The sequence below is a fragment of the Peromyscus leucopus genome, chromosome 5, assembly GCF_004664715.2.
Source record: "Peromyscus leucopus breed LL Stock chromosome 5, UCI_PerLeu_2.1, whole genome shotgun sequence".
Classification (NCBI taxonomy): domain Eukaryota; kingdom Metazoa; phylum Chordata; class Mammalia; order Rodentia; family Cricetidae; genus Peromyscus; species Peromyscus leucopus.
In genome coordinates, this window is record NC_051067.1 from 105,830,773 (window position 1) to 105,853,825 (window position 23,053).

The 23,053-nt window shown below is 38.9% G+C and overlaps 1 protein-coding gene across 3 annotated transcripts in view; it reads right to left on the minus strand.

Moving 5' to 3' along the window:
* Positions 1 to 2,505: 2,505 nt before the first annotated feature.
* Positions 2,506 to 23,053, minus strand: part of Terb1 (telomere repeat binding bouquet formation protein 1) — a 55,214-nt gene continuing 34,666 nt past the window's right edge. For all 3 annotated transcript variants that reach the window (XM_037206173.1, XM_037206172.1, XM_028884376.2), the window contains exons 14-19: positions 20,378 to 20,442; positions 20,011 to 20,094; positions 8,304 to 8,450; positions 7,423 to 7,488; positions 3,715 to 3,837; positions 2,506 to 3,123 (exon numbers count right to left, since the gene is read on the minus strand). In XM_037206173.1, coding sequence (XP_037062068.1) covers positions 2,936 to 3,123; positions 3,715 to 3,837; positions 7,423 to 7,488; positions 8,304 to 8,450; positions 20,011 to 20,094; positions 20,378 to 20,442 — 673 coding nt within the window. In that variant the 3' untranslated portion in view covers positions 2,506 to 2,935. The remainder of the gene's footprint in view (positions 3,124 to 3,714; positions 3,838 to 7,422; positions 7,489 to 8,303; positions 8,451 to 20,010; positions 20,095 to 20,377; positions 20,443 to 23,053) is intronic.

Genomic DNA, 23,053 nt, shown 5'->3' on the forward strand with positions numbered 1-23,053 from the left:
AAAACTGAGCATAAGTTTGCATGCCTGTCATCCTAGCAACGGGAAGCTGGCAGAAGGGGAACCAGAAGTTCAAGGTCTTAGATTACATAGCAAGTTTAAGCTGAGAATGAGCTACATGAGACCCTGCTTCAAAAATAAAATAAAATAAATAAAAAGAGCTTGGCATGGTGGCACACGCCTTTAATCCCAGCACTTGGGAGACAGAGGCAGGTGGATCTCTGTAAATTTGAAGCCAGCCTGGTCTACATACTAAGTTCCAAGCTAGACAAGGCTAGATAGTAAGACCTTGTCTCAAAACACAGCCCTAAGTCCCAGTGATAGAGGTAACATCCCAGTCATGATCATTATTCTTAAATTCTTATTTAACAAACTTGGCATAATTCTCAAGATGACTATTGAAAGATTATCACAAATCCTCAATGTTATCTTTCCTTTCCTCTGTAGACTGTATTACTGTGAATAATTTTTTACCATTATTCTTGGCTTTTCTTTACCAAGTTTTTTAAAAATGCTGTTTTTAGGGAGCCAACATTTGACAGCAAAACAAGAGGCTGTAACTGCTTTTCTTCAGTGGAGATTGTAATGGGGAAGAGACTGGATGCGAAAGGGTAAAGAAGTAACACAAAAGGAGAAGTAATGGAGAAGAGAAAGAAATGTTTGTGCTTATCAGAGGTAACTGTAGGTATGGCCTCTACCTGAGGGCTCTTGCTGTTCTCTATCGAAGCAGGCTAATGTTACAAGACACTGATACATATCATAAGGAAATGTGATATGGCAGGAAAAGCAATCACCTAACTGGGTTTCAGGTGAAAAGGAGAGTGATTCTGGGTCTGCCAAAAAAAATTAGCATCATAAATTACAGGATCCAACAATAGGCATATAATCTGTCAATTTGAATGTAAATTAGCAAAAGGAAAATGGGAGGAAAGAGCAGGCAATACTGGAAGTCATACAAGGACAAGCAGTATATGAGTTTTCACAGGACAGTAGAGTTGAAAACTGGGTCTTCGAGCTTTAATTCCCCACTACATTAATTAATTAATTCTAATATGACCAGTTGCAAAAGGAGAAGATAGCACTAGATGCAAATGCATATAATAGCTTTCTCTTCTTGCACAAATATCAGGTGGGAGGATGCTGGAAAGATAGGGAATGCAAATTTCCACAGAATTGAACAATTCACAACAAAAGAGAATAAAAAATTAGGCTGGATGATAACACTGAAGCTTGTTAAAGACCAGGGCAGCCTCTTGTGGTGGCATATGTCTATAACCCTAGCACCGAGGAGGCTAAGAGAGGAAGAGCTTGAATTCAGAGCCAATCTGGTCTGCACAAGATTGTGTCTGAAAAATAAAAAGGAGGCTGGTCTGGTGTGTAGAAAAGGGGCTACCAGAGGTGCTAGGGCCTGCTAATAGCCAATTCGGAGTACCATCTGAGACTTAGAGGAGAATGCAGCAGCACACTCACATAAGCAGAAACAAAAGTGTTTCCAAAAATACTGGATGACAAACAGCACAGACTAAATCTAACAAAATGAGAAATTTAACAGGAGCTCTTACAGTCTTATAGTAGGGTTTAACAAAAAACAACCATGAGCTGGAGATACCACTCAGTTAGTGCTGGTGTAGGGATGCATTCCTAGCATCCCACAAACTGGGTTTGGTGGCAGAAACCTATGATCCCAATACTTGGGAAGCTAAGGCAGGGGGATAATGAGTTCAAAACCAGCCTGGGCTACATAGTGAGATACTGTCTTAAAAACAAAACCAGGGCTAGGGCTGTAACTCAGTGGGAGACTTGACTAGCAAACACAATGTTCTAGGGTCAAGCCCCAGATCTCCGAAACAAAAACAAAGGCAGCCATTCTAGAATATATAGTGAGTATAAAGACAGTCTGGGTTACAAAAGACCGTATCACAAACAAACCCAACTGGATAGAATTATTTGAAAAATAACGTAAAAGGTATAACTATATTAGCTATTATTGGAAAACTGGTCACACAGAATGTAAAAAGACATCAAAATCAGGTTCATAAAACTGGGTATATGAGAGAAGTGAGCCCCTTCTAAGGCCATACATTACAAATAGATAATATGTCCAGCAGTGATTAAGCTCTTGAGAGCTACAGCATGAAGTAGCTGAGGCTCACTAACATGAGGGAAAAAAGATGTGGAAGGACGGGAAGAGGAAATGAAAGACACTGTAAAACAACTAAAGCAACCAGTAAGATGGGTTGGTGGGTAAAGGCACTTGCTGCCTTGCCTGACAAACTGAGTTCGACCTCTCGGATGCACATGGTGGAAGGAAAAAACTAACTTCTGCAAGTGGTTTTCTCTGGCCTTCATATGTGCCCTGTGGCACTCATGCACATAGACACAATACATCAATACAATGTAATGAATAAACAAAGCAAATAAACATATAGCAAAACAAGAATTTGATCACAGAATATGAGAGAGCTAATACAACTTCGTAATTAATCTTTAGAAGAAGAATCATTTCAATTAAATGTCAAATATTTATTTGTTGAGTGAGAGTCTTAGCTGAACAGCTTGAGAAATTTTCTGAGTTCTAGAGTGGACATTGGCACTAGGCAAAAATACTGAAATGCAAATGTCTCATACACTATTTGTGGCAATATAATGTTAATTGATGTTTAAAGGCTGCTAATTTTTTTCTTCTGATTTGTGTTCTTTGACTATAAGGAAAAGTAAAGGCACAACATATTTGGCCTCATGGAGAAATTCTATCTAATTTTCACATTGAAAATGAATTTGCTTATAAATTATTGTAATGTTTTAAAGACTTTGTAACACAAAAATCATTTAAACTCTCATCATTTCTTGTCTCTTAAGAGTTTAGAATATTTAGCATTTTGTATCTCCTAAAAATTCTAAATTAAGAGTCAAAACAAAAAAACTGAGTCTCCTCTAGTCATATGGCTGCACAGTTGGGGCTTCTGATAAGCTTGTGGTATTTGTGAGCAAGATCTACAGCCCTTCGTCCTTGTTGAAAGGGGAAAGACCACAAAATTGAATTCCAATGATTTCCCATTTTTTTAACTCCATGGAAAAGATAATTTACTTCTTCTTTGGTAAAGTTTTTACGAATTCTTCTTTTTTCTGTAATGAAGGAAATTGTAGAAGATATTAATACTTGATGAAATAAGAAATCTTCTTAAGACTCAAATAAATGTGTAACTTATTCCATAGAGATAAACTACAGAATGATAGTTTGATGCCAGAGAAACTTTTCAAATAGAAATTTACTTCAGTTTAAAAGATCATTAAGTGAGGTGCAATCACTGTGACTTCTTTAATGTTACAGTTTAATCCATTGAAATAATATTCACATCTATCAATCAAAAAGCAAGTTTATAAACATTAGATTTTAATGCAGCATTGCTGTGAGGGTGGTTAACAAACAGCTTCCTAGCTTACAGATACAGTCTTCTCAAAGGTTCCATAACTTTACAGGATAGAGAATATTAACATTTGTTATTTTGAATACCAGTTTTGAAGAATAAGAGTCTTTTCAAGTTCACTTAAAAATAAAGCACATGTACTATCTATGGTGGTGCTCAGCTTATCAAAATGTAAAAGCAGAATAGGTCACATAATAGAAAAAGAAGTTTGTAGGTTATCTTTTCTTTTCTCTTTTTCTTTTTTTGAGACAAGCTTTTCCTATGTAGCATGGGCTTGCCTCAAACTCACTATGTAGTCCATGCTGGCCTGGAACTTGGAATCTTCTTGCCTTAGCCTCTGGAATGTTGGTATTATAGGCATGTTCCTCCAAATCTGGAAGTTTTTGACTGTCTGGATTTTGATGAGTAGGTTCTATAACAGAAAGAATACACAGCTGGTAAACCGTTATTTCAGTTATCTCTTGGTGACTATTATGAGGAAATAGTTTTACTATTACTGTGCGTGTGTGTGTGTGTGTGTGTGTGTGTGTGTGTGTGTGTGTGTGTGTGTGATATGTATGGACACACTCATGCCATGGCATGCAAGTGGAGATCAGAGAACAACTTTGTGGAGTCAGTTCTTTTCTTCCACTTTGATATGGGTTATGAGGATCAAACTCAGGTCATCAGGCTTAGTTGTAAGCACTTCTACTGCTGGTCTCTCTCTCAAGCCCTAGGAAATAGGTTTCCTCCAACTTTGAAGTTCATTGATAACTTGTGTGGCACTGTAGCCAGATGCCAGAGAGACGTGCTTTAACATTTCTACCTGAGGCTGCTACTTACTGTAGAAGGAATGGATGTATAAAATTTGACCCTTACAAGCCAACACTGCTGGCCATTTGTCTACCTTCCTAAGGTAAATGTGATGGTTTAAAACAAAAGAGAACATCTTCCTAGCAGATGCTGAAAAGTCCGTTATTACTTAGTATTTAAAATGCAAGCTCCATGAAGGGCTAGACTTCTGAATAGCTTAGTCACCACTGTATTCTCCAGGCTCAGAACAGTATCTCAGACATAATAGACAATCATTTATGAAGAGAAATTTCTATTTATTTATGAGAAAAAAAATATTGATAAAACTTCCTCAAAACTTGTACATGAAGTTACTCCTTAGCTTGGGGAATGCTGGAAAACTGTTGTTACCCAAGTTTCTTTGAAGCTTCACTTGATAAATGACTTACCTTCTTGTATTCAGGACTGGGTAGGTCATAACTTTTAGGATAGAGGCCTTAAAGTTGTTCACATAAAGCCCCCCATTTCCACTGAGGCTGCCATTTCCCTGACTTAAAAAATTCTATAGACTCTGCACTTCAAGGCTTCACTCCATGGCCTTTTGAGTGAAAATTTAAAACATTGATTATTATTTTTTTAATTGGGCTTCTAGAAAATCTTGCTATATAGCTCACACTTGCCTCAAACTTGTAAGCCTTCTGCCTTAGTTGTGGGATCAGGGACATGAGTCACACACCCAGCCTCAGTGCTATTCTTAATATCCACTGTGTGTTAGAGAAGAAAATGAGCAAGAGGGCTTAATTCCAGAAAATTTTACTTGTCAAATTCTCTCAACATAGCAAGCTATCCTAAAAAGAGCTTTGGAGGAGTCTTCAATACACATGGTACATTGCCCTTCCTCAAAATGATAAGCTCAAATCTGAGTATAAACTACAGTTAAATGAATGGTAGTGAGACACCTAATATGAAAGGCAAATTAATCAAGAGGAAAAAAAATGGTCACATAATAAACATTCCAGGCTTGATCTCTTAATTTAGGATCACTCTGTATAATTAGTGTATAATCATAATTATGTCCATTTGCATGGGGCTTGCTGATTATTTTTCAATGTAAATTAATTATAGACTAATTTTTAGTTGTTATTTATTTACTTTTAAGACATTACTGAAAAAATCTATTAATAATTTGATCTCAAGTTCTTGCCAAGAACATTTTTTTTTCTGGGACATAGTTTCCCTGTGTAACAGCCCTAGCTGTCCTGAAACTCACAGAGATCCACCTGCCTCTGCCTCCCAAGTGCTGAGAGATAAAAGGCATGTACCACCATGCTGAATAAGAACAAAATTTCTAAGGGCAGCATGTCTCTATGGGACAAAATTCCCATTTTGTAATAGCTACTAAAGAAACTATTACTTGGAAAAATAGGCATTTCATGCCAGGAACAGTGCTTCGTACCTGTTATCCCAGCACTTGGAAGATTGATCTATGCTGTATCTAATAGAGTGGCACTATATTTAATTTTAACTTACATAAATAACCTTTTTGTTGATTTTATATTTTTTGAGACAGGCTCTTGGTGTGTGTACTCTGGCTGGCCTAGAATTTGCTATGTAGACCACGCTGGCCTTGAATTCCAGCAATTCTCAAGCCTTTGCCTCCTGGGGGCTTGGATTATGGGAACACACTACCACACCTGGTTCTACATGAAAATATTCTTTCAGTTTTTTGAGACAGGGTTTCCCTGTGTAACCACCCTGACTGTCCTGGAACTCTCTGTAGACCAGACTGCCCTCAAACTCACAAAAATCTGCCTGCCTCTGCCTCCTAAGTGTTGGGATTAATGGTGTGCACAATCACTGCCTAGCTATGAAGAATTTTTTTTAAAAAAATTATTTATTTTATGTATATGTATGAGCCTAATAAGTTCATGTGAATCACATGAATGCAGGCATGCTTAGAGGGTAGAGGGCATCAGATCCCCTGGAAATTGAGTTACAGGTGGTTATGAACCACCTGATATGGGTACTGGAAATAAAACCCATGTCCTGTACAAGAACAGTAAGCACTCTCAACTGCTGAGCTACTTCTCCTGCTCCATGAATAACTTTTAATGAAGAAAAAGACTCAAGATGTATGAAGTGAATTTTAAGTAGCTTTCAAGGTTTGGCTGTGAAAATAACCAAATAAATGTTAAGTGAGACAAAATGATTGTTGGATATACCAAGTCCAAAAGTCTGTAATAAACAACAGGGTAGCTCTACTAATACTACTAATCTCCAGATAACACTAACAAGTAATGGACCCCACTTCATGTTCTTAACCTGAAAGTATTATCTTCCTAGGGTTAGAAGAAAATGATAATGCTCTTGAAATCTCTTTGATAAATGTGAAATGATGAAAAGCCAGAGACATTAACCTTATGGTTAATTTAAAATTGCGTAATCAATCAGTGTGTATGGAAGCCAGAGAGGTCAGTTTGGGTTTCTTCTTCTTACTGCTTGCCACCTTAATTATTTAGACACGGTCTCTAGCTAACCCTGGAACTCACCCACTGGCAGGACTGGGTGGCCTGCCGGCTCAGGGGTCTGCCTGTCTGCCCGCCCAGCACTAGGATTAGGGATGTGCCACCAGGTCCAGCAGTTATGTGGGAGCTAGAGATCCAAAGTCAGGTCCTCGTGCTTCGACAGCAAGCACTCCAGGTGACTCCTCACTCCCTAAAGTTTCTATAAGCTAACTTACCAAGGATTTTTTTAAAAAGAGAAAATTAATCCCATTTGTCACTTCAATTTTTATTGTTTAAAATACTATAGTTATGAACAGAAGCCTTCTGAAAAGTCTCTCTGAAGTACTTGACCAGAGTTTCTAGATGTCCAGGAGATGTGATGTCTTCTTTGGCCTCCATGGGCACTGCATGCACATGGTACACATATATACATGCAGGCAAGTATTCATACACATAAAAGAAAAATTTATAAAATCTACAAAACTAGTTAAAAATAAATAAATAAAAGGAATGTCTGTTTCCTAGAGCTCCTTCCTCAGGTGGCAGGCAGCAAGCAAACAAACACCATAAAGGAGGAAGAGGGTGTCTCTTTTCAGTAGGTATAATCTCATACAAGCCAAGGGTTATAATTTTATGTAATTAATGAGAACAGTCATTCAGCTGCTCTCTTCTTTTTAGGAATATGTAGAATTTAAGCTTATTTAAAAATTAAATATATTCACTTAGTCCTTCAGGGGCAGTAGATTCTTTACTAAGTTGTCTTCTTCTACGGGGGGTCAGCAAAATTTCTGAAAAATATAAAAAACATTTAGTATACTTAGAATATCAATCTAAAAAGTTACATATCAATTTTATTATACAATGATACTGCTTACCCTCTTCTAGTGGAAATCCTTAAGTGAACTAGAAATAATTGTTTATTTATTATATTTCTTACTGTGTATGAGTGTTTTGCTTGCATGTGTGCATGTATACTACATTTGTGCCTAAAAGGGGTGCTGGATTCCGTGGAACTGGAATTACAGATGGTTGTGAGCCACATGTGAGTGCTGGAACTGAATGAACCTGGGTCATCTGTCAGAGCAGCCAAGTGCTCTTAACTGCTGAGCCATCCCCCAGACATACCTTTTTTTTGTTCTTGGTTTTGAAATAGGGCTTCTCAGTGTTGCCCTGGCTATCCTAGAACTAGCTATGTAAACCAGGCTGGCCTTGAACTCAGGGATCTGCCTAACTCTGCTTCCAAAGTACTGAAATACCAGACATGTGCCACCATACCTAGATCTTTTTTTGTTTGTTTTTTGAAACAGGGTATCAGATAGATCAGGCTGACCCCAAACTCTGTATAACCTTGAATTCCTGATTCTCTTGCCCCTACTTCCCAAAGGTTCAGAATATCAGTGTGTGCCACCATGCCCAGTTTAAGGAGAATTTTTTTAGGCCATTATAGACTAAATCTACTCTAGTATATCTTAAGCTACTGGTAACCTAGAGATAGGGTTTTTCTTCCAGCAGTATTTTACACTCTAATCAGTATACTTAATACTTTAGCTGATAGTTCAGAATGTATAGCCGTAATTACAGTTAAAGTTGCTGAATTAATTACCTTTGTCACAGATAAGTCCTTTCCTTAGTTCACTTTTATATTTATCTTCAGCTTCCATAATGACTTTATGATGATCACATTGGTATGCACAAGAGTGCAAAAGCTTGCTAAAATTTCGGCTGTTGAGTTTTCTTACCACTATGCAACCTGAAAGAAAACAAATTAAGTTGATGTACAGATGTTACAAAATTATATACTAATAACTCTGTGAAAGCAGATAACCTCTAGGATGATACTAAAGCAAATTAAGAATTTATAAGTATTTCAAGAAACCTCAACTCATCTCAGAGAGTAAAGAAAATAAATACGACACAGGTAGGCCGGCAAGAGGTAGACAGGACTGGTGGTGGCGGCAGCCTACAGGGACATTCAGGCCCGGCAGCAGCCGGCAGAGACATACAGGCCCAGCGGCGGCCCACAGAGGTAGACAGGCCTGGCAGCGGAGACAAGCAAATGCAGGTAGGCCTGTGGCGGCGGCCTGCAGAGGTAGATGGGCCCAGCAGCAGCAGCCTATAGGGACATTCAGGCCTGGCAGCAGCCGGCAGATGTATGCAGGCCCAGTGGCAGCCCACAGAGGTAGACAGGCCCGGTGGCAGTGACAAGCAGAGGTAGGTAGGCCCGCGGCGGCAGCCGGCAGAGACATACAGGCCTGGCGGCAGGCCGCAGAGACAGACAGACCCAGCGGCAGTTGACAGGGACATACAGGCCCAGCGGCAGCGGACCACAGAGGTAGACAGATACAAGCAGACGCAGCTTGGAACAGGGACGCCTCTAACCCCAACACCTGGAAAAGAAGCTATCTCCGTGGGTTGGAACCAGAACGAATCTGAACACTCCGTCTGAGGACAACCCAGGGCCCAGCTGCTGATCCTTCAAAACCCAACAACTTGGAGGTGTTGGTGAGACTATCCCGCTCAGCTGAAACCCATCTGGGAGAGGATTCAGATACCTACAGTTGGAAGTCCGAAGAAACAAGATCAGCTGAGGAGTTGACGAATGAACAAAACGTGACCTGGGAACACAGAAGAAGGCGCTGCCTAGCCACCAAACCAGATCACCAGAATCATAAGTACATACTTCACCGACTGAGATCAGCTGCCCCTGAAGAAATAGCCCAATAGCACCAATTTAACCAAGAACTCCTACTAAACCAAGACTAAAAATTTGAACAAGAGAGGCACTCTCAGACACAGATACCACCTGCACCACACAGAGGAAGAGATGAGTAGACGCCAGTGCAAAAATACAGGCAACAACATAAAGACCTATATGGAAACATCAGAACCTAGTGATTCTACACCTGCAAGACATGAACATACCAATACAGAAGAAACAGAAGAAATCAACCCTAAAAATGACTTTAAGAAGATGATAGAGGCCCTTAAAAAAGAAATAAAACATTCCCTCAAAAAGGAAATAAAAACTTTCCTTAAAGAGGAAATGAAAAACTCCATTAAAGAGGAAATAAAAAACTCCCTTAAAGAAATGGAAGAAAAAAACAAACAAAAAATGGGAAGAAATCAAAGAAAAAGCAATTAAACAGATGAAAGAAACATTCCAAGATCTGAAAAATGAATTTGAAACAATAAAGAAAACACATGCTGAGGGAATGCTGGAAATAGAAATCCTGACTAAACAAACAGGAACTACAGAAACAAGCATAACCAACCCATTGCAAGAGATGGAACAGAGATTCGTCAGTCAAAGAAAACACTAAAGACAAAAAAAGTCGTAACACAAAACGTCCAGGAAATTTGGGACACCATGAAAAGACCAAACCTAAGAATAATAGGGATAGAAGAAGGAGAAGACTACCAACTCAAAGGCACAGAAAATATATTCAACAAAACCATAGAAGAAAACTTTCCTAACCTAAAGAAAGAAATACCTATGAAGATACAAGAAGCTTACAGAACACCGAATAGGCTGGATCAAAAAAAAAGTCCCCTTGCCACATAATAATCAAAACAGTAAACACACAGAACAAAGAAAAAATATTAAGAGCCACAAAGGTAAAAGAACAAGTAACATATAAAGGCAAACCCATCAGAATAACACCAGACTACTCAATAGAGACTATGAAAGCTAGAAGATCATGGTCAAATCTCATGCAGACACTAAGAGACCATGGATGCCAACCCAGACTATTATACCCAGCAAAACTCTCAATCACCATAGGCGGAGTAAACAAAATATTCCAGGATAAAACCAGATTTAATCAATACCTGTCCACAAACCCAGCCCTACAGAAAGCACTAGAAGGGAAAATCCAACCCAAAGAAGCTAAACACATCCATGAAAAATCAAGCAATAGATAATCCCACACCAACATACACCAAAGAAGGACACAAAAAATAACAGGAATTAACAATCACTTGCTGTGGGATGGTCTGTATGTCAAATCTGTTGCTCTGATTGGTCAATAAATAAAACACTGATTGGCCAGTGGCCAGGCAGGAAGTAGGTGGGACAAGGAGAGAGGAGAATTCTGGGAAGAGAAGGCTGAGGCAGAAACACTGCCAGCTGCCGCCATGACCAGCAGTATGTGAAGATGCCGGTAAGCCACCAGCTACGTGGCAAGGTATAGATTTATGGAAATGGATTAATTTAAGATATAAGAACAGTTAGCAAGAAGCCTGCCACGGCCATACAGTTTATAAGTGATATAAGTGTCTGAGTGATTATTTTATAAGTGGATTGTGGGACTGTGGGGCTTGGGGAACCTGGAGAGAAGCCCTCCAGCAACAATCACTGGTCATTAATATCCATCAATATCAATGGTCTCAACTCACCTATAAAAAGACACAGGCTAACAGAATGGATAAGAAAACAGCACCCATCCATCTGCTGCATACAAGAAACACACCTTAATTTCAAAGACAGACACTACCTCCGAGTAAAGGGATGGGAAAAGGCTTTCCAAGCAAATGGACCTAAGAAACAAGCTGGTGTAGTTATCCTAATATCTAATAAAATAGACTTCAAACTAAAATCAATCAAAAGAGATCAGGATGGACATTACATATTTATCACGGGAAAAATTCACCAAGATGAAGTCTCGATTCTAAACATTTATGCTCCAAATACAAAAGCACCCACATTCATAAAAGAAACACTACTAAAGTTTAAAACGCACATCAAACCCCACACATTAGTAGTGGGGGATTTTAACACACCACTCTCACTAAAAGATCTACCAGACTAAAACTTAACAAAGAAATAAAGGACCTAACAGATGTTATGACTCAAATGGACCTAATAGATAGCTAAAGAACATTCCATCCTAACACAAAAGAATATACCTTCTTCTCAGCACCCCATGGAACCTTCTCAAAAATTGACCACATGCTTGGAAACAAAACAAATCTCAATAGATACAAAAAAAATTGGAATAACCTCATGTATCTTATCAGACCACCATGCCTTAAAGTTAGACCTCAACAACAACAAAAATTATAGAAAACCAAAGACTCATAAAAACTGAATAATGCCCACCTGAAACATCAATGGGTCAAGGAAGAAATAAAGAAAGAAAGTAAAGATCTCCTAGAATTCAATGAAAATGAAAGTACAACATACCCAAACTTATGGGACACTATGAAAGCAGTGCTAAGGGGAAAATTCATAGCTCTAAATGCACACATAAAGAAGATGGAGCAATCCCATACCAATGAATTAACAGCACAACTGAAAGCTCTAGAACAAAAAGAAACAAACTCACCCAGGAGAAATAGACGCCAGGAAATAATCAAATTGAGGGCTGAAATCAATGAAATAGAAAACAAGAGAACAATACATAAAAATCAATGAAACAAAGAGTTGGTTCTTTGAAAAAATCAACAAGATAGACAAGCCCCTAGCCAAATTAACCAAAAGGCAAAGAGAGAGCACTCAAATTCACAAAATCAGAAATGAAAAGGGAGACATAACAACAGACAACGAGGAAATCCAGAGAATCATCAGATCATACTTCAAAAACCTGTACTCCACAAAAATGGAAAACCAGGAAGAAATGGACAATTTTCTGGATAAATACGACATACCAAAATTAAATCAAGACCAGATAAACCATTTAAATAGACCAGTAACCCCTAAAGAAAGAGAAACAGTCATCAAAAGTCTCCCAACCAAAAAAAGCCCAGGACCAGATGGTTTCAGTACAGAATTCTACCAGACTTTCAAAGAAGAACTAATACCAATCCTCTTCAAAGTGTTCCACACAATAGAAACAGAAGGAACACTACCAAACTCTTTCTATGAGGCTACAATTACCCTGATACCCAAACCACACAAAGATGCAACAAAGAAAGAGAACTACAGACCAATCTCCCTCATGAACATTGATGCAAAAATACCCAACAAAATATTGGCAAACTGAATCCAAGAATACATCAAAACAATCATCCATCACGACCAAGTAGGATTCATCCCAGGGATGCAAGGATGGTTCAACATATGAAAACCAGTCAATGTAATACACCATATAAACAAACTGAAAGAAAAAAACCACATGATCATCTCCTTAGATGCTGAAAAAGCCTTTGACAAAATCCAACACCCCTTCATGATAAAGGTCTTAGAAAGATCAGGAACACAAGGAACATTTCTAAACATAATAAAAGCAATTTATAGCAAGCCAACAGCAAACATCAAATTAAACGGAGAGAAACTCAAAGCGATACCACTAAATTCAGGAACAAGACAAGGCTGTCCACTCTCCCCATATTTATTCAATATAGTACTAGAAGTTCCAGCTAGAGCAATAAGACAACAAAAGGAAATCAAATGGATACAAATTGGCAAGGAAGAAGTCAAACTTTCACTATTTGCAGATGATATGATAGTATACATAAGTGACCCCAAAAACTCTACCAGGGAACTCCTACAGCTGATAAACTCCTTCAGTAAAGTGGCAGGATAAAAGATCAACTCAAAAAAATCAGTAGCCCTCCTATACACAAATGATAAAAGGGCTGAGAAAGAAGTCAGAGAAACATCACCCTTTACAATAGCCACAAATAATATAAAATACCTTGGGATAACACTAACTAAACAAGTGAAGGACCTTTTTGATAAGAACTTTAAATCTCTAAAGAAAGAAATTGAAGAAGATATCAGAAAATGGAAGGATCTCCCATGCTCATGGATAGGTAGGATTAACATAGTAAAAATGGCAATCTTACCAAAAGCAATCTACAGATTCAATGCAATCCCCATCAAAATCCCAACACAATTCTTCACAGACTTGGAAAGAAAAATACTCAACTTCATATGGAAAAACAAAAGACCCAGGATAGCTAAAAAGAATCCTATACGATAAAGCAACCTTTGGAGGCATCACCATCCCTGACCTCAAACTCTACTATAGAGCTATAGTAATAAAAGCAGCTTGGTACTGGTATAAAAACCGACATACGGACCAATGGAATCAAATTGAAGACCCTGACATTAATCCATGCACATATGAACACCTGTTTTTTGACAAAGGAGCCAAAACAATACAATGGAAAAAAGAAAGTATCTTCAACAAATGGTGCTGGCATAACTGGATGTCAATATGTAAAAGATTACAAATAGATCCATATCTGTCACCATGCACAAAACTCAAGTCCAAGTGGATCAAAGACCTGAACATAAATCCAGTTACACTAAACTTAATAGAAAAGAAAGTAGGAAGCACTCTTGAACGCATTGGCACCGGAGACCATTTCCTAAATAAAACACCAACAGCACAGACCCTGAGCACAACAATTAATAAATGGGACCTCTCAAAACTGAGAAGCTTTTGCAGGGCAAAAGACACAGTCAATAAGACAAAAAGACAGCCAACAGAATGGGAAAAGATCTTCACCAACCCCACATCTGACAGAGGATTGATCTCCACAGTATATAAAGAACTCAAGAAACTACACATCAAAATACTGAACAGTCCAATTAAAAAAATGGGCTAAAGAGCTAAACAGAGAATTCACAAAACAAGAACTACAAATGGCTGAAAGACATTTAAAGAAATGCTCAACATCCTTAATCATCAGAGAAATGCAAATCAAAACGACTCTGAGATGCCACCTTACACCTGTCAGAATGGCTACGATCAAAAACACCAATGACAGCCAATGTTGGAGAGGATGTGGAGTAAAGGGAACACTCCTCCACTGTTGGTGGGAATGTAAACTTGTACAACCACTGTGGAAATCAGTATGGCGGTTTCTCAGAAAATTAGGAATCGAACTACCTCAAGACCCAGCCATCCCACTCTTGGCATATACTCAAGGAATGCTGATTCATACCATAAAGATACATGCTCAGCTATGTTCATAGCAGCACTATTTGTAATAGCCAGAACCTGGAATCAACCTAGATGCCCGTCAATGGAAGAATGGATGGAAAAAATGTGGTACATTTACACAATGGAGTACTACTCAGCAGAGAAAAACAATGAAAGCATGAAATTTGCAGGCAAATGGATGGAACTAGAAAAAATCATCCTGAGTGAGGTAACCCAAACCCAGAAAGACAGTCATGGTATGTACTCACTCATAAGTGGATTCTAGATATAAAATAAAGAACAATCAGACCACAACCCATAGAACCATAGAGGCTATATATATAGCATGGAGGTCCCTAGAATGACTGTGACTTATAATAAATTTTGGATCTACTCAATTATTGAAAAAAAATAGCCAAATGAATGGGAACACATGAACTATGAACCAAAGGCTGAGGGGCCCCCAGCTGGATCAGGCCCTCTGAATAGGTGAGACAGTTGATTGGCTTGATCAGTTTGGGAGGCAACTAGGCAATGGGACCAAGTCCTGTGCTCATTGCATGAGTTGGCTGTTTGAAACCTGGAGCTTATGCAGGGACACTTGGCTCAGTCTGGGAAGAAGGGACTGGACCTGCCTGGACTGAGTCTATCAGGTTGATCTCAGTCCTCGGGGGAGGATTTGCCCTGGAGGAGGTGGGAATTGGGGCTAGGCTGGGGGTAAGGGGAGGGGTGGGAGGGGGGAGAATAGGGGAACCCATGGCTGATATGTAGAACTGAATGGTATTGTAAAATAAAATTAAAAATAAAATAAAAATAAATAAAATAAATAAATAAATAAATAAATAAATAAATAAATAAAAAGAAAATAAATACAAAGAAATAAGGGTTGGGGTAGAGGTGTGAACAGTTACAGCCACACAAAAAAGAAGCATCCAACTCACTGTGGCAACACATGCCTACAATCCTAAGTACTTAGGAGGCCAGGGCAGGAGAGCAGGAGGTTTCCAAGTTCAAGGCTAGCCTGGGCAATTTTGTGAAACCTGGTCTCAAACAAAATAAAACAAAAAAGTAAAGGGCTACTACAAGTCAATGTACAGTGCTTGTCTAGCATGTGCAAAGCCCTAGGTTCAGTTCTCAGTACTGAAAAAGGGCTAAGGATTAGTTCAGTTGGTACAGCATTTGCCTAACACTCACAAAGCTCTGGATTACATTCCTAGCATAGCATAAAATTGGGAACACACTTGTAATTCCAGCATTTAGGAGGCAGAGGCAGGAAAATCAGAAGTTCATGGCTATCCTTGCTTACATAGTGAACTAGAGGCCAGTCTGGGATATATGAGACCATCTCCAATAAACAAACAGAAAAGAAAAAGAAACAAGAAGTATCTACGTTGGTTTGGTTTTGAGCTATTAAAGGAAGGTACCTAAAGAAGTTGTGATGGTTTGAAGTGTCGCCCATAGTCTCAGGCATTTGAATACTTGGTCCTCAGCTGGTGGTGCTGTTTAAGAAGGTTCAGGAAGTGTGTCACTACAATGGGCTTTGAGAGTTTAAAGATTGGTGCCATTCCAGTTCACTCTCCTTGCTTCATTGTTGTGATTCAAGATGTAAGTCTTAGCTCACATGGTGGTCACGGTGATGGACTCCTATCTCTCTGGAACCTTCCTTCTCTAAGTTGCTTTGGTTAAGGTATTTTATCATAGCAACAGAAAAGTAGTACAGAAGTGTTCTTTATGTGCAGTCAATTTTTTTTTGCTTTAAACATTAATATTATGGAACATTTTAAACACCTAAGAGTAAAGTGCAGAGCATAACAAACATTTGTGTTTACTTCACCTAGTTTCATAATTATTAAATCATAGAAAGTCATTTTTTTTTAAGGTAGGGTTTCTCTGTGTAGCCCTGGCTGTCCTGATACTCACTCTGTAGACCAGGCTGGTCTCAAACTCAGAGATCCGCCTGCCTCTGCCTCCTGTTTGCTGGGATTAAAGGCGTGTGCTGCCACCACCTGTAGAAAGTCAAATTGTATTGTCCTCTCTCCCATTACAATATACCCATGAGGACAATGAATTAAATATCATACATTTATGAATACTTATGTATCTCTAACATAAGAATTCTGCTTTTCAAATAAACACAACTATTACCTAAGAAAATAATTATTGCTATAATCTAATATACAGTACTTATCTTAGTTAGGGTTTCTTTCTATTGCTGTGAAGAGACACCATGACCACAGTAACTCTTATAAAGGGAAGGAAGGAAGAAAAAAAGGAAGGGAGGGAGGGAGGGATAGAAGGAGGGAAGGAGGGGAGGAGGGGAGGAGGGGAGGAGGGAAGGAGGGAAGGAGGGAAGGAAGGAAGGAAGGAAGGAAGGAAGGAAGGAAGGAAGGAAGGAAGGAAGGAAGGAAGGAAGGAAGGAAGGAAGGAAGGAAGGAAGGAAGGAAGGAATTGTTATCAGGCAAGACACAGTTTTACACACTTACAGTCCCAACATCTTGGGAAGCTGAGCTGAGCCAGGAGGATCACTTAAGTCCATGAAATTCCAAGCCAGTCTAGGCATTATATAAGTAACTCACTCATCTTTCCAAAAATTTTATCAAGTGGCATTAATATTTTGAATGTGGTACAGTCGGGCGGTGGTGGTGGTGGTGGTGGTGGTGGTGGTGGTGGTGGTGGTGCAGCACACCTTTAATCCCAGCACTTGGGAGGCAGAGGCAGGCAGATCTCTGTGAGTTCAAGGCCAGACTGGACTACAGAGCGAGTTCTAAGACAGGTTCTAATGCTACTCAGAGAAACCCAGTCTTGGGGAAAAAAAAAAAAGAATAGCAAGTGCTCTTTACCACTAAGCAATATTTCCAGCCCCTGGCTGTCCTGGGACTTGCTTTGTAGCCCAGCCTGGCCTCAAACTCACTGAGATCCACCTGCCTCTGCCTCCCAAGTGCTGGGATTAAAGGCGTGCGCCACTACCATCTGGCTGTACTTGCTATTCTTGCAGAGGAGATTGGTTTGATTCCCAACACCCACATAGTGGCTAACAACTTCCTGCAACTCCACTTCCAGGGGATCCAGTGCCCTCTGGACTCCCAAAGACTGCTGTACACATGATGTACGTGAACTCACATAACAACACACATATACATGAAAATAATTTTTTTACAAAGAATTTTGTTTGTTTGTTTGTTTTCAGACAGTATTTCTCCATGTAGTCCTGAACATCCTGGAAATCTCTCTGTAGACCAGACTGACTTCGAACTCAGAGATCTGCCTGCCTCTGCCTCCTGAGTGTTAAGATTAAAGGCGTGTACTGCCACCACCTGGCTGCAAAGAATTTTCTTAAGCTACTGGTTTTAGCTGGGTGTGGTAGTGCACATCTGCAATTCCAGTACTCTAAAGGCAGAGGAAAGAGGATCACAAGTTTGAGGCCAGTTTGAGCTATATGGAAAGATTCAAAATAAATAAAAGACTCAAAAAAATTAACAAGCCTGGGCATGGTGATGCATGCCTGTAACTTAAATTCTGGGGTGCCTGACACTCTGTTCTGGCCTGCTTGGGCATCAGGCACAACTGATACATAGGCATACATGTAAGCAAACCACTCCCCCCCATACATAATTCCTCTTCTCTCTTTAAAAAAAAGAGAGAAACTGTAGAGTAGATGAACATTTAAAGGGAAAGAAAATTGTACCAAATATTTGGATTTTTAATATAAGGAAAAATAAGCCTGGTTCAGGTAGAACAAATGGATGTATGTAATAACCCAAACTATCTGCCTAGGTATTCTGTAATGAACTCAAGAGGGTACTATAAATGCTGTGAAATTCATAAGGAAAGTACAACAATAATCAGCATCTATTAGTCATGAACTACCTAGATCAAGGAGCCCAGAGTTTCAGCACTGAAACATTACGTTAATCTGGGAGTGATGACTCACAGCTCAAAATCAGGCTAGCCTAGGCTACACAGTTGGTTCCAAGTCAGCCTGGATTACAGTGTGATACCTTGTCTCAAAAGCAGTATAAAGAAACTTGAGATTAAACCACATTTCTCATATTAATGTTGTCTGTGGTGGTTTGAATAAAAATGGTCCCACTGGCTCACATATTTGAAAGCTTCATTACCAGGGAGTGGCACTACTTGAGAAGAATTAGGAAGTGTGGCCTTGTTGGAGGAAGTGTGTTACTAGAGGTGGGCTCTGAGGATTCAAAAACCCAGAATCTTCCTCTCTTTGCCTACAAATCATAATGTAGCTCTCAGCAATTGCTCCAGCACCTGCCTGCATGCCATCATGCTCCCCACCACGATGATAAATGGACTAAATCTCTAAAACAGTAAGCAAGTCCCCAATTAAATTTTCTTTATAAGAGTTGCCTTGGTCATGGTGTCTCTTCATAGCAATATAAATGTGACTTTGTTTGCATGTGTGTTTGAGAGATGAAGTGGTATTACACTGCTTAAGCTAGCCTAGAATTCCTAGGTGCTAATGATCCTTCCTACCTCAATCTCCTCAAAATAAATCTCTCTCTCTCTCTCTCTCTCTCTCTCTATATATATATATATATATATATATATATATATATATATATATATATATTTCTTTCTCTTCCTCCCTCCCTCCCTCTCTTTTCCTGGTTTTTCAAGATAAGTTTCTCTGTGTAGCCCTGGCTGTCCTGGAACTCACTCTGTAGACCAGGCTGGCCTTGAACTCACTGAGATCTGCCTGCCTCTGCCTCTTGAGTGCTGTGATTAAAGGCATGTGCCACCACTGCCCAGAGTGCCTCAATTTCTTAAGTAGCTGTAATACAGGTGTGCTAATTTAAAGGAAGGGACTGCAGAAAAGATTTTACAATTATATTAGACAGAAGAGAGAGAATATGGGATTCATATTATGGTTATATATCCACTTCAGAGTAACAGAGATGAAAGTCTTCATTCAAAATAGAATAGTGATGTGCTGAACTGAACATGGAGTTACCTCGGTTTTCTCTATAGAACAGTGAGTATGAAAAAACAAGAAATGGTACGGTATGAAGAAGAGAAAGGTTTGGATAAGTGCAATGAGATCTTATAGAAAAAATCAGTAGTGGGGCATGGGACACTGGGAACTTTAATAAACTTATGAGAAATATAAAACTATATATGGAATACTTAATACCTGTTTAGAGTATAATATAGAATAAATATCTATTTCTCTGCTCTCTGAAAACATATTTATCTTGCTCATTTAAAGTTACAGTGTTGTGACAAAAACAAAAATAGACATACTAATTGCATTTACTCATGTGGGCATGGCCTAACGCAAAACAGACAATATTGACTTGAATGCTTTCAAAATTCAAAGGAGATTAAATTAAATTATAAGGCATAAGTATTATAAATTCTAGTTAACCAATAGCAGATATAGATTCAATTATGAAATTATTATAATTAAAAAATACTCACCTGAGCACCTATAATTCAACATTTTGTCAGTTGCTTGAAAACCAACTTCTTTATCTATTATGTCTAAACACAATGTAAATGGATCTGAAAGAAAATGCAAAACATAAGATTTTTTGTTTAATAAAATGTTCTGAAATTTATAATATTTATTAAGCCTCAAATTTTCATACATTTTCTCTTACTACTACATATCCAGTCTCTTAGTGGATAAAGAGAAAGATTCTGGATATGAGTAAATAGTAATAAAGGCAGGTGTGCCAGAGTCAAAAGTATGGCTTACATAGGGCAAATAACTAATTTACATTTGAATTTCAGCCATCCAAATACCTATTTTCTTGAAAAAACTAAGAAACATTTTAAAACATACCTGTTACTGGTACCTGTTGCTTTCTATTTTTGACAGTGTGAGTCGGATGTTTGAAAACATGGTCACTTAAAAAAAAAAAAAAAAGGATACTACATTACTAGAAGTAAAGAGTCTATGGTGTAGGGAAATTTTTAAACAGTATGGTGGTTCTGAATGTCCATCAGGCAGATAAAGCTGTTTCCAAAATCTAATACTATAATCTGAATGTTAAATGTGCCCCAAAGTCCATTATTCAAGCCCTGGCCCTTAGTTCGGCACTATTGGGAGATTTTGAGATGTTCAGGATGTGGGGCCTTGTACAAGGTCTTAAGGTCACCAGGTATACACCCTTGAAGGGGATTTGTGCAACTCTGGCTTGTCCTAGTTTGTTTCTTGGCTCATGAGGTGAGTGGTTTGCTCCAAAAGATTGACACCCTATGCAGCCCTTGCTAGAGACCTCAAAGCAAAGGGTACTCAGCTTACCATGTCAGACTGTAACTTCCCAAACCATAAGTCAAACCTTTTCTCTATAAAGGTTAATTGCCTCAGGTATTATGTTATAATGACAGAAAGCTGACTATCACATCAACAAATTTGGTCAAAGTAGGATCTGCAATAGTCATAGCCTTGTTTGTAGATGTAAACAAGACTCCAGAGAGTAGTAACATTGATAAAAAACGATAAAAGCAAATATTATTAAAACAAAACAACAAACAAACAAACCACTAACACAGGGCTGAGGATGTAACTCCCTTTTTAAAAACAAAAACAAAAATCTCCTTTATCCTAGACTGCCCTTATACTCACTCTGTATTAGAGGGTGACTTTGAATTTTTTATCCTGCTGCCTCTACCTCCTGAGTGCTGGGATTAAGGTATGTGTTACCATACCCAGTTTATGTGGTACTGGAGCCTTGAGTTTGATTCCTAGCATATGACAAAGTGTGTGTGTGGGTGGGTGGGGGAATAGATGAATGGATAATAGTCTGAGTTATAAAAAAAAAATACAGGAGAAAACATTTAAAAGAAGAAAAGATGGGCTAGGGATGTAGATGGTAAAGGGTCTGTCTAGCATTTGTGAAGCCCTGGTTCAATCCCCAATACTACACAAACTGGATACGGTAATTCATAACTTAATCTCAGCACTCAGGAGGTAGAAGCAGAAGGATTAAAAAAATTCAAAGTCACCCTTTAATACAGAGTAAGTTTAAGGCCAGTCTGGGACACAGGAGACTTGGTTTCAAGAAGAAAAAAAGAGGAGGAGGAAGAGAAGAAAAAAGGAAGAAATGAAGGCCAAAAGGGAGAGAACAAAATCAGTGGGAGAACATGGAGGACAGTATAGCAAACAATAATCTAACAATAATCATTGCTAATATCTGTGATAGTTTGAATGTAATTGGCCCCCATAAACTCATAGGGAGTGGTACTATTAGGAGGGATGGCTTTGTTGGAGTAGGTGTAGCCTTATTGGAGGAAGTGTGTCATTGTGGGGTGGACTTTGAGGTCTCCTTTGCTTAAGCTATGTTCAGTGTGGTACACAGTGGCTTCTGCTGCCTGCAGATCAAGATGTAGAACTCTCAGCTCTTTCTCCAGCACCATGTCTGCCTGCATGCTGCCAGGTCCCACCATAATGATAATGGACTAAACCTCTGAACTGTAAGCCAGCCCCAGTTAAATGTTTTCCTTCGTAAGAGTTGCCGTGGTCATGGTGTCTCTTCACAGCAATAGAAACCCTAACTAAGACAATAGCATTTTGTAAACTGGGCATAGGACATACAACAGTAATCCCAGGATTTGGGAGGCTGAAATAGGAATATCATGAGTTATAGGCCAACCTGACCCAATCTCAGAAAAAAAAAATTCCATATATAGAACCACACTTTTGTGTCTGGTAAATAAATGATTGATGAAGGTTGGAAAGATAGTTCAGTGATTAAGTGGTCTGCTTCCAGAGGACCCAGGTTGAATTCCCCGCACCCACAGGGTAGCTCACAGTCATCTGTAACTCAAATCTCAGGGGATGTGACACATTTTTCTGGCCTCTCTGCAGGCCCCAGGCATGCACATAGTATATAGACACACATGCAGGCAAATACCCATACAGAAAAAATAAAATGAAAAGAAATAAATATGATATTTAAAAGAGAAAAAAGATATGGCAAGATATATGTTTATTTTGTATTTTGAGACAGAGTCTCACACAGCCCAGGCTGGCCCTCAACTTGCTTTGTAGTTGAAGGTGACTCTGAGCTCCCGATCTTCCTGCCTTCACTTTCTGAGTGCTGGTATTATGGGCATGCGACACTATGCCCACTTGATGCAGTACTGGAAATCAAACCCAGAGCCTTGTGCATACTAGGCATGCATCCTACCAACTGAACTAACTCTTTCATCGTAACTCACCATTTTATGGGGGCCAATTTCAAACTACCACAGACACTAACAATGATTATTGTTCATTTCTAGCCCTGTGTAAATCTATTTGTAGGAGGTACAAGACAGAAGAGAAAAATATTTAAAATGCAAGTATTAGTAACTCAAACTGACACTAAAATAACATTAATAATAGCTAAGAGAGAAACATGGCCAATCTTAGAGTCAGAGAGCTGGCTCTGCAGTTAAGAGCAGTGGCTAGTTAAGAGCTCTTCTGGAGGACAGAGATTTGATTCCCAGCACCCACATGTAGGCTCACAACTGT